General features: G+C 38.7%; 1 protein-coding gene across 22 annotated transcripts in view; it reads left to right on the top strand.

Moving 5' to 3' along the window:
* Window positions 1-12,632, top strand: part of SOX6 (SRY-box transcription factor 6) — a 765,792-nt gene that overhangs the window by 711,924 nt on the left and 41,236 nt on the right. For all 22 annotated transcript variants that reach the window (XM_070473416.1, XM_020904495.2, XM_020904527.2 and 19 more), the window contains one exon: window positions 4,836-4,944. In XM_070473416.1, coding sequence (XP_070329517.1) covers window positions 4,836-4,944 — 109 coding nt within the window. The remainder of the gene's footprint in view (window positions 1-4,835; window positions 4,945-12,632) is intronic.

Here is a 12,632-nt window from a genome sequence, read left to right as displayed (position 1 = left end):
GTATTTGTTATTTCTCTTAGAAAACGGCTTCAAGAGTACACAGAAAGATGGCTAGTAACACTGTAGTATTAATTTTATCTGCAAAAGTCCTTATTATCACAAATTTGAATGGTTTTAAAGATTCTTTAGTATTTAAATATTTATTTTAAGATATGTCAGCAAAATTTTTATTAAAAAGTATTCATACCAAAATCCCTATGTAAGACATTGGTTCTAAATTTGTGAGTACATGAGCATAGAATTTTCTGTTTGCTGTCTTCTAAATACAGAAGTATAATATATATAATGTGCATGTATTATTATAAAATATTTGATAAAATATATATATACAAATATTCTATGAACAGAGCATCTGAGGGCTAGTGTAAAGTATACTAATTATAATGTAACTTACATGTGAAAGTAACATGATATTATTTTTTACCCATTTTATCTGCAGTGTTAAGTAATGGCCCTTAGGTGCGTTTTGTGTGCCTGTTATGGATGAGCTCGTATTCAGATATTCTTTGTAAAAGAGCTTTGAATACAGCTTGGTAAAGTGCCTCTCATTTCAACCATTGGAATAAAATGCATCACATCATTGTCCAGCCATGTCTGCCTGTCAAATGAAATATTATTTGTAAGGCAACAAACAAAAAGCCTCTCTCAGCATGTGCAGTTTTTACACTTCAGTTTGTGGAAAGGAGGACCGTGTTGAAATCATTTGAGGTGTGGTACAGGGTGGTCAGTCTCAGAAATCCAGTGGGAGGGTGCCCAGTACACTGTTACCTTTCACGTGCTGTTTTTCAGGAGATGGCTGAAATCAGTCATCTTGCATATGGTTTGAAAAAGGCTTGTCTCGCTGGCAAGCAAACTGTTATTTAAGTATACAATCCACTCTACTACTGAAACAGTTTTGCCAAACTTATCCAAGTATTCTCACATGCTTAAAGATGGCATAAATATCATTTATTGCTAGCAGTTTTCTTCAGACTATATGGAATGTCTTCCTGCTGCCTGATCTAAGTGTCCCAGTTTACATTATGGCCTTTACTGCCTCTGTTTGATGGAGTGATCAGTAAAAATTTAATGACACTATAAAATAATAAAAATGTCATTAATTTACCACGGATCTTGGATGCAGTGGTTGTAAAGTTACATTAATAAACAGAATATTTTTTACAACAAAAAGCATTGTTACGTGGGAACGTATAAATAACACACATAAATTTAAGAGCAATTTTACTGTTAGCACACACATTATTATGGAATAGCCAATAAGTGTATAAAACATAGTATATAAAATTTTATTAAAATATACTGTGCACATCAAAAATTCAGCTTTTATCTAAGTGCAAAGAAAAGCCATTATTGTGTGCTTACTGTTTCATTGCTGTTCTTTCCCCATATCACAATTTTACATTTGTTGCCAGTAAGAGGAAGTTGATTTTTTTTTCCCCTAGATGAAAACAAACCTCTTATTTTTTAGCTACCCCAAATTCATTCTCTCTCTCCACCGATGCAAAGACAGGATTGATCTATCTTGCTATGGTAGGAAGGGAAAAGTTGCTAATTTAATGCAAAGTTAAAAATAATGCCTGAGGAGTTGAATGGTTTGTTCAGTGACTCTAGAAATAAGGGATAATAATGCAGCAGTCTATCTGTCATCAGTGAGGCTGCCCCGTCATTGACTCTGATAATATGTGAAGATGATGGATGCTACCGTCTTGTGGCTTGTAACATTTAACATTCATCAGCTCTCACTAAAGGGGGCTTTATCATTTAAATATCTTTATTTAATATGCAACATCTACCTCATACATCATAATTTCAAAGCACTTAGAGAGCCAACAGTCCTACAACACAGCAGAGCTGACTTTAATTTTTTTCAATAACTTTTATGTTGCCTGCATGTTTGTGACTGACAATGCATAAGTAAGTGTCTGATCATATCGCTGCATGTAAAATGCACATTTCACTGTCATCATGAAGACTGGGGATTTTTCCTGCCTGGGGGGTTGAGATTAAAATTAGCATTGAGGTGTTTTGTTTATATCTCCAGAATATCTACTTGGGAACTACATACCTCATGGAAACTAGTTCAAGTGCATGGAAAACTTAGAGTTAAGCGCTTGCCACCCTTCGTCTGTATTTCCATATGGGGACATACCCATTGGTTCTTAATGGCCAGAAGTTGAGGGCCTGTTGGAGCTAAAGAATCTTTAAACTTCTTTCTGTGCCCATGTCCACATCCTGTATTTACTAGGCTCATGTTCAACCTCACTGGTAAAATCTTTGCTTAGCTCAGCTGCCCTGAGCTAACTTGTAGACATCAGACCCTCTTATCTTATGGTTATGTGGCTGGCAAATAAATATTCTGAGCTATTCTTTGAAGAAAAGAAGGAAATCTTCTGGGAGACTAGGTAGAAATTTATATGAAAGGGCATGGCTTTGCAGGGTCCTTCTTTAATCTCAAACACAAATGCTTAATATTACCAAATATAAAATGCAGCCCACTGCCCAAAACAATTTTTATCATTGATTTATTTTCTGCCTATTTATCAAGCATTTCATGGGATATTCTTCCTTGACTTCTACTCTGTCAAAATATTGATATTTTATAAGGAAACTATCTCTGCTGTAGTTTTTTTTTTCAATGAAGTCAGAAAAATGTATGACTTCAAAGACACTGAGAATGTGTTGTTGAATGTTCTGAATGTTTTTTGTTATGATTAAAAACAAGCTGATACTACTGAATTGTGAGTGCACTTCATTTTTTATAAAAGAAAAGATATTATCATCATGTAAGCTTTGTTGTCTTAGGATTTTACAAACCATGGCATGTAATTTTCCCTCTTCTCCTTCCTTGTCAAAATATTGATATTCTTTCAGGAACTTTATTATTTTATTTTTTTTACTGAGAATATTTTCCGGTAAAATCAAAGAGAATGAATGACTAGAAAGATACTTGAAATATGCATATTGATAGGTAGCATGATCTGTTGATTTTCAGAGAAAGTTGCTTTTCCCCCCATGAAAATACAGCTAAAGGTTGTTCTTCCAAGAAGATTGCAGGTGTCACATCAAAACTCCTTTTGCATTTAACATAGGGAAAGCATTCACATGCAAATATTTGAAATGCGAAACAATATGATAAAACAAAGGTTGAATATTTTGCTGTCCCTGGTACTCCTCATCTTCACTTTCTTTTGCTTCACATCATGACAACCAAAAGTGCTACTCAGTAATCAAAACTGGCTGATTGAAAGCAGCTGTCCTCCCTGCAACAATGTATGCAACTCCCGCATGGCTTGTGGTTGCTTTTTGTTGTGGCCTGCATCTGGATAATTTGTTCTTGTGCAGCAGTGTTGTCACATAAGAAGATATTGGGGAACCATACTTAATTTACTTTTTATTTTCACTTTTTTCTTTAAATAAGTGTCATGTTTCAGAGGTTTCCCCACATACTGCTTTTGTTAACTAGTTAGTATTACCCAGTTGGGGAAAATTCATGATTATAATTTTGTTGCCATCTTTCATAGAAATGGTGCTGGATTAAAGCAAGGTTTATACTGTATTTTCTTCCAACACAGATTTCAACATTACATGATGAAGGGGAACTGGAAGACTTCCTGCACAATTTGACTGATGGGAATTAATTATAGAAATATAATGATATTCAAAAATAATCATATTAGAAAGCACAAATGTAGTGAGGCTGTACAAATGAGGCACAGCCTCTATCAAGTAATTGTATGTTTGCTCTTTAAGAATATTTCCAAGTTTCTAAACATCTTACAGAAGAGAACACTCAGAGTGTTTCCATCTAATGCCGAACATGCTCAGTACAGAACTAGGTCATTGAACAATAGACTGAACAGCAATCAGCACTCTACTGCTGCATAATGCATTAAGTATAACATGCAGAAACCATTCCCGGAGCTGGAAGCTGCTATTTCATGTCTGTAAATTCAAGCTGACATGACATTTAATATTGTTTCATAGTAATGAACAACAAGGTTTCATTCATTCATAAGCACAACACAAAGCCAAGTTTGAGTCTGGAGAGAAACAAGGAGGGGAGAAGGAGACACGTGCTGTTTTTCTGCAGACAACAACACCATGTTAAGGCTGGTCAATGAGCTCTCTGCTACTGATCCAGAGAGCGGCAGAAGGAGAGTTCATTGTGATGCTTCAGACTCCTGCTCCTAGGAGGACAGGTTAACAAGTAGAACACCTTTGGGTTTTCCTAGTATAATGGCAGAAGTGTTTAACTTTCCTGACTCAAGGGCTGGCCAGGAGTGATGTCCTGCTTCTCACTTACCAGGAAGTTACAGTTCAAACTCCTAAACAAAATACAGCGTCAGTGCCGTCATCTAGTCTCCCTGCTTTGAATTATTTGTTTTTGAAATCTTCTTGCCTAAAATTCTGATTTGTATTTTTCCAGGAATACCAATGCAAGATCTCTAAATGGGAAAATTCCCCTCCCCACTGAATAACGGTATAGTCTAATGGAAACGGCTCGTTCAGATTTTGTGCTTTTGGCTCACACCTTTCAGTTGCATTCCTTTTAGATTACTGGAACAAATCCAACAGAGAGAAGATGTGCAGTACAGCCCTGGCAGTTTTCCTGCCACAGATGTCCTTTCCTTAGAGCTACTATGGTTTAGGTGTTGTCAGCAGTGTTGGTGCCACAAACAGGCTTCAGTGGAACCTTCCTGAAAGATTTTGAGTTACAGTTGGTCAGAAATGATGTTTGTAAATTCAAGTTTCATCCATTAAGCAAGATAGAAATTGGAAGGAAAAAGTGGCTGCTTTGGAAGCTAGAATAAGTCTCTGGTTATTCTTTCCTCTAGGAAAGAACGCGCTTTGAGAATTTGGGGCCCCAGTTAACAGGAAAGTCAAGTGAAGATGGAAAGCTGGGCCCAGGTGTCATCGATCTTACCCGGCCAGAAGATGCAGAGGGTGAGTGGCTTTTCTTAGCTATTTTCTGCGGCACCGTGTGTCTCTAGAGGTGCGCCCCAGTTAGATATAGGATCTTTATAGTCTTTCTTGCAAGTAACCAGATCAATTTTCTTGGCAAAACAGAAGAAATGTTAGTCTTCATTGTGTGTTACAGTTGAGGAATTTGAAATTCAACTAGATCCTGTTACTGAACACATAGCAAAAAGAACTTTCTACATTCCATTGAACAACAAAATTCTGACTTTCAACCATCTCAAGACATCCTTATTTATTTATTTTTTTTAGGGACAAACTTACAAAGAAGGATTTTTTTTTATCCCCCGTACAAGTGAGTCCCAGGTGCAATCAAACCCTTCTGGAAACTAAATGATAGTATGAAGCAGATCTGGTGTAAAATTAATAATTGCTCGGGCAAGGCCCAGCCTGTGTCTGGATACTAACCGTTACAAAGTCTTTTGAAAGTCTGGATGATAAGGACCAGCTTTACTCTCAGCGTGTTTACCCCCAGCAGTATCAATGCTGTCCACTCCTCTTTCCTTTTTGTTTGTTTGTTTTAAATGCACAAGCAGCGAATCAGCAGAAATTGCTCCCCAGAGGCTGGGTACAATTTATGAGTTAGGTCAGCACTTCAGTAGTAATGTTGCCTGGTTATTTACTGTGTCATCACAGAGTAGGGACTGGTTTTCCCTTTAGCTGTGCCTTTGGCAGAATCCCTCCCACCAGTCAGGGAAGATTAATTTGTTCTCTTCAAAGTAACACAATACTTCACCCATCTTGGGTCCCAGCTAAAGTCCTTTTAGCTTGAGGGGAAGAATCTTACTGTTATCCCTTTTACTGGTATGATTTCTTCCAGGACCCTAATCCCTTGAAAATGTATAAAGACTTTTCATAGCAGCATCTGAACCAGGCATGGCTTTTAGTGATGGTTGGAGCCATCCTAGGCAGTTCAGAAATCCCTGGCATGAGCACTAAGGGATGGGTAGTATCAGACATTACGAAGCACTTCAGAGAGTTTTCAGAAGACAAGTTCATACCAATAGGAGAGACTAATATTTAATGGAAGTCCCAGGGACAAGGTGTTAAACTCTGATTGGTTTGTGCGTGTGTGAGAACAGGGAAGGAAGAGGAGGGAGGAGCAGGAGCAGAAAAGGAGGAATAAAGAGGACTCAAAAGCAGAAATCACTCACTGTCTTTCATGAAAAATGTGTACTGAGAGCACAGTGACACTGACATTTTTATAGGCACTTAGAGATACAGGTTCCCCCCACCTCCCCGCCCCATAAGGACTAAGGTTGTGTGGTTTAGGGAGTCAGTTATTCAGGTGTGGCCCATCTCAATTTTGTTGGAAGATGGTACTGTAGAGTACCTAATTTTTGACCAGACACAATGAAATAATCTTTCAATCACTTTGGAGTATTCAATCTGTTTTGTTTTTTTTTTTTTTTTGGTAGACTAGGAGTTAGAGAATTCTACCACCTTACTCTTGTTCTGAGTTTTCTTGATGTCATTCGTCTTTCTTCACTTAGTGTCTCAACCGTGTGGTTGTTCAGTTGGTCGGTTGTGTCCGACTATTTATGACCCCGTAGACTGCAGCATACCTGGTGTCCCTTCTTAACGGTACAATAGGTATAAAGTCATTTGCCTCTCAGTAATGCTAATAATCTAATTGATGATATCATATGCTTGGTAAGTTAAAAATCATAGTCGGAGTTATTAACCATTATGAAAAGAAAAAATAAAAGGCCTACCTGTAGAGAAACATATTATATAGAAGCTTCTTTGGAACTTCCATTCAGTTCAAACACAGATTGTTTGGATTCAAGCTAATTTCCTAATTAGTATGCTTTTTTTAAGCAAACATTTATGAAGCATTTATATTCCAGAGAACGTGCTGAGCTTTTAACCCATATTTTCTCATTTAAATCATATACACCTATGTAAAGAAGGTGTTTTTTCCCATTTTACAGATGAGAAGATTAAGGCTGAGAATAGTTAAGTAACTTGCCACAGGTCATGTAGGCAGTAAGGGCAGAGGTGAGAGTTGATCCTAGGCAGACTGACTGCAGAACCCAAGCCATTAAGTACTGTGCTATCCTGCACCCCTTGTATATACAGATACATAAGTGGGGCCTTCATTTTTCTGAGCAGACTCCTTGTGACCTTCCTCAGTATGGCCCATTTCCTCTCCCCTAAATATAGCAAGTCATGCCATGCACCGGCTCTCGTGTTACTCTGTCACACATAACAGCAATGCCTGATGAGTGTAATAGTAGAAGGTCTGTAGTGGCCCAGGAGCTTAAGGAGCGTGTGAAAACCTCCCTTCAGAAGCTTGCCCAGAGTTGCCATTGAGACCTCATGTGCTTTTGGGGGACTGTGAGTTCATGAATGGAGTCAAGTTACCTGCTCTAATACCGACAGAAGTGGAGCGCCTTTGTGAGGACTGCTGGGATGGGTAGCAGCCTTCTGCTGACTTCAGGATATTTCCTGGCATCTGTTCAAGCGTAAGCTGATTGCAAAGCCTGCTGGAGTTTCAGTTCATATTAAAGTCAGAGTAGATAACAGGTACACATAATACTTTCTCCACTTCGCTAGTAAGAAGGAACTGAAGTGAAAGAATATTAAAAAATGTATTCACTCTTTCATTCAATCTTGGTTTAAAAACAAACAAACATTTCTTGAGTGCCTGTTCTGTGTGCCAGTCCCTGAACTAGACACTGGATAAACCAAAGGAAGCAAAACAAGTATGTTCCTGACCTCTTAGAACTTAAAGCATAGTGAAGGAAGATGGAAGATTAAAAGGGGAAAGAATAGATAATAAGGCAGATATAATTATCACTGAGAAAAGTATTAAGAAGATCAAGGCTTCTTTGTTCCCCACAGAGGTTCAGAGTGGAAGCTACGTAGGTAGGCTCCACTGGCAAGTGAGTTTTAAGCTCTGGCTCAGGATGTCATCCCTTCTTTGTCCACACATGATCTGGCTTTGAACAGTTGAGATATTTTTCCAGCTTTATTGAGATATAATTGACATATAACCTTGGTGCAAATTTAAGGTATAAACTTGATGATTTGAAAACATATATATATTGGGAAATGATTACCACAATGTTAGCACCTCTATACTTCACAAATTAGCTTTACTTGATGAGAAAATTAAAAAAACTATTCTCAGCAATTTTCAAGTGTATAGGCAGTATTTTTAACTATAGTCACCTGCCATATATCAGATCCCCAGAGCTTATTCATCTTACAACTGGAAGTTTATACTCTTTGACCAATATCTTTCCATATCCCCTTCCTCCTAGTTCCTGGAAATCACCATTCTGTTCTCTGCTTTTATGAGTTTAGCCTCTTTAGATTCCATGTCTGTGTGAGATCGTATAGCATTTGTCTTTGTTGCTAGTGGCAGGGTTTTCTTTTTTTATGGATGAATAATATTTTTATAACATTCAAAAATATATATGTATAAAACAATCTCTTCATCCTTCATCCTCTCATGTATACTAAGGTTGTTTTCTGTGTCTGCTTCTATGGCTGTTGTGAATAATGCATAATGGCAGTTTTAAGGGACTCTCCCCTTCCTCTGGGGCTTCACTGGTGGCTCAGATGGTAAAGAATCTGCCTGCAATGCCGGAGACCCAGCTTCGATCCCTGCGTTGGGAAGATCCCCTGGAGAAGGAAGTGGCTACCCACTCCAGTATTCTTGCCTGGAGAATCCCAATGGACAGAGCAGAGGAGCCTGGTGGGCTACAGTCCACGGGATTGCAGAGTCAGACACAACTGAGCGAGTAACATCCCTTCCTCTGCTTTCAACCCATTCTCCTGTGTGGCATCTGAAGTGACTAAAGTCAGCCTGGCTTCACAGGAAAGTGTCTGCCAGTTGTGAAAATGCCAATATCACTTTGTCAGCAATCTGAAGACCTGCTTCATAGCTGCGAGCATAGAAGCGGCAGGGAAAGGTCACCAGAAGAGGCAGCTGTGCACGTGTATTAACCGCTCATCAAAATCGAATGACAAAACCATACGCCAAGAAAACAGAAATTAAAAATATAAAAGGCAAATGTCTTCAAAATTTTATTTTTAAAGTCCAGCTGTTATTTGGCTTGAATATGACAAGACAGCATTTCTTGTTCACCATGATATTTATAAAACTACAAATTCATAGTGCTGGGGGCTTAGGAAACGTGTTTAAGGTCTTGTTATACTTTGGAGCATTTGATGGCTTTGTTTGTATTGAACTCACAAAATTTGTTAGCTCCTACGTAGGGCATGTAAGGAAGAAAGGACTCAATTAATTGAGTCTGTCACCATGTATTAAGAATGACAAACATGTTTAATTTTTTATGGACTTTTCATTTGGCATTTCCCCTCTCCTTGTTCTCCTTAGGCAAGAGTGCAGTTCTTATCCCAACCCTACTAATTTCAGGGTCTCAAAGTATAGTAGAAAGGGTTCTGGTCTGTTATTGGGAAATTTGGACTGAAGCAAATAAGTGACTAATGCCTCTGGGCTTAACTTTATCTTTTAAAGGAGGTATGTTGGATTCCATTATCTCTAGCAGTGTTGCTGTAGGTGTTGCTTCAGTTGTGTCCTACTCTTTGCGACTCCATGGACTGTAGCCCACAAGGCTCCTCTGTCCATGGGAATCCCAGAGGCAAGAATACTGGAGTAATTGCCATGCCCTCCTCCAAGGGATCTTCCCAGCCCAGGGATCAAACCCACGTCTCTTATGTCTCCTCCATTGTCAGGGGAGTTCTCTACCACTAGCGCCTCCTGGGAAGTCCTCCATTATTTCTAGGGTTCCCTCCAAATGCAAGATTGCTATTAGGGCCTTCATGAAACAGAAGGTGTTTCATATAAGAAAGGTGATCAGTCCACGATAGCTTTCATTTAGTTTTTCTTTCTTTTTCTTTAGAGAAATAAAAGAGGAGACCAATACCTTCCTGAATTGAATTTTTGAGTCCCTTGATCTTTTCTTTCTATTAATGAGAAGATCTCTCTAGTAGTATTTCCCAGTTACTTTCACAGGTGGACGCTCCCTTTCTCTTTCCCTCTCTTCTCCTTTTCTTCCTCCAGCAACAATAGTGGTAGCTTGCCCTCTTTTTTTTTCAATGTATTCTTTCCATTCTGTTTCTTCTCTCTCACACACTTTTATTTTTTCTGTTTTTTTAAATAGCTTAGTTAAGAAAACATTCCTCTAACACTTCTTTTAATTCTCGAATTTAATTACTGTGTCCCAGTCGCAGAGGGAGGCCACACCTCATTTTGACGTGGGGCATAGTGGAATATGAGCTCTTAAAGGGATGAGCTCTGAGAGTGATTATCATTAGGCAGGCTTTTGGACCCTGGGTTGGAACTGTAATGATGTGCTGTCCTCCATGTATTAAAAACTTGCATTGATTTGAATGGAAATGGATACGTGTACCAAGAATAGCCCCTTTTAGAAAACAGTTGCTCTCAGATTTGCTTAGAAAGGTTTTATAGATTTGTACTGAATTTGTGAATTGGATCCCAGCCAAGATGGCCTTAACCCTCTGAAAGCTTCATTTTTTGTGTGTGAACTTCTGATTGCTTCTACGTTTTAAATCTCAAGATAGCTTTATTTTTGTCAACCTAAGCTCTCTGTTTATAGACAAATAACAGGGACTGCAACTTTTCCTTTTTCCTTAAAAAATGCACCACTTAATGTGAATGTCTTCTCTTAAAAATCCTGCTTACCCTTTGATCCATACTTTGGGAAATCTCTGAAGCTTTTCTCATTTCCTTTCTCTTCCCTGGCTCTTTACTCCTGGCAGAGAAGGAAGATTGACTTGATGATACAGGGCTCATCCAAGGCAGCAGAGGCAAACCAGAATATAATCTAGGGACAGATTTAAAGACTACATCTGCTTATACTTTGGAATGTAAGGGTCATTATTAGTTCAAGCCCACCAGATATAGTGCTTCACGTCACAACACTTAGATTCTCAGAACTGGAATAAAGGAGAGACATGTAATCAGAGTGACAATTCCATCCAAGAAATCCCTTTCTATATCCCTGACAAGTAGTCATCTTACTTCTGTTCAAATGCCTCTAATAGTATAATGACAGAAAACTGACTACTTCTTGAGAAACTCATTCTAGTTCTAATTATTAATTCTTTGTTATTTGTCTTTGCTTTTTTACAACTTCTACTCATTGGTTCTAGTCTTACTTTTGGATTCCAACAAAATAAGGCTTACAATTTCTCCACAAGACACTCCTTCAGGTATTTCCTAAAGGGTTAGGAAACTCAACTTCCATTTGTTCCATTCTAAGTAAGTCATGTTCTTTTCCTGAATTATCTCATCTGTAGTTGAAGAAGTTGGTCTAGGTAATTTCTAGTCTACAGTTCTTTAACTCTTTTTCCTACTACCATACAATTGAAATCATTCACCTTAAGTCAGCCAGAATGTAACAAGTGTAAAATGAGGACCACATAGTCTTTAATATAAGTGAAATTATCATTGAAATATACCCGAGATGAGATGTCTTTGTCCAAGAAGGTATTTAAATACTAGACTGTATACCAGGAATAAAAGATGGGGAACTATACATATTAAAATTATTTTAAAATCCAGGTAAATGAGAAGGGAGCACTAGCCAGAACCTTGCTGTGGACTTCCTGGTCTGGCCTTCCACGGGTTTCCAGGCATCTTAGAGAAATGAATAGGCAAAGAAGTCCATATGGAGCCAGCAGGCTGAGGTCTGAGGCAAGGATGTGTGGCCAGGGAGACCTAGGACTTGGTGAAGACTAAGTAACAGCCACAAAGGCTGGGAGATAAGCAGAGTTCAAAAAGCCCTCGGCTCTGGACTAAGTCTGTGGTATGAGTATCACAAAAATGTATTTTACTGTGGATATAAACAGTTTTAGAGGATCCTGTGCACCAGTTTATATCAGCACTATATATAAAGTGCAGCTCTCTTAAACAAGCAAATAAACTTCTCTTAAAGAAATATATTTGCTGTGTCTTAAAAGCTCCCAAATAACTTTTAATGTTGGTAGAAAACAATTTCCATTGAACTCTCGAAGTGATGGATCGTCTTGATGGGACAAGAGAAGGAAATGTCAAGATTCTTGTATAACTCCATCCCCTAATACTCCATAAAGAGAACTCAACCTACCTCTCAGAGTTGCTTAAGCTGGAGAGCCCAGTCAAAGACGCAGCATCCCCTTAGTGAGGATCTTAGCCCGAAGAGCCGATTATTTTTCTTTGGGCTGCCTTTTTAAAGAAACGTCATTCACACACACACACACACACACAATTATCTAGTTTTCTAACTGAATATCCTCTGTTCTGGGGAAGAAATGCTTGTCTATGCCATTACTGAATCACACAGAAGTACCCCTGCCCCCCTATCTTGCTATAGCAATGGGGTGGCAAAAGATTTAATGCTATCTACCATGGAAATTAGACCCAGGACAAGAGCAGCAGCATATGTTCCCAATGGGATTGGGAAAGCGAGTCTATGCTTCCTCAGCAGTATGTACATCTGCTTCACATAAACCAGCATATTAGAATAAACGCTGGCTGATAGAGGGCTGCCTGCCAGGTCTGGACTGTGTAGTGACTGACTGTTGAAGTGTTCCCTGTTTCAGAATCCTCTTCTCTTGGCACCAAGAGCCGCTTAATTCAGCCCAACCTTAGCCTGGTGGACCTTGGGCTTCCTTGG

This window comes from Odocoileus virginianus, chromosome 10, assembly GCF_023699985.2.
Source record: "Odocoileus virginianus isolate 20LAN1187 ecotype Illinois chromosome 10, Ovbor_1.2, whole genome shotgun sequence".
Taxonomy (NCBI): domain Eukaryota; kingdom Metazoa; phylum Chordata; class Mammalia; order Artiodactyla; family Cervidae; genus Odocoileus; species Odocoileus virginianus.
The sequence above is the reverse complement of the archived record's forward strand: the minus strand, read 5'-3'. Positions and strand labels throughout refer to the sequence as shown.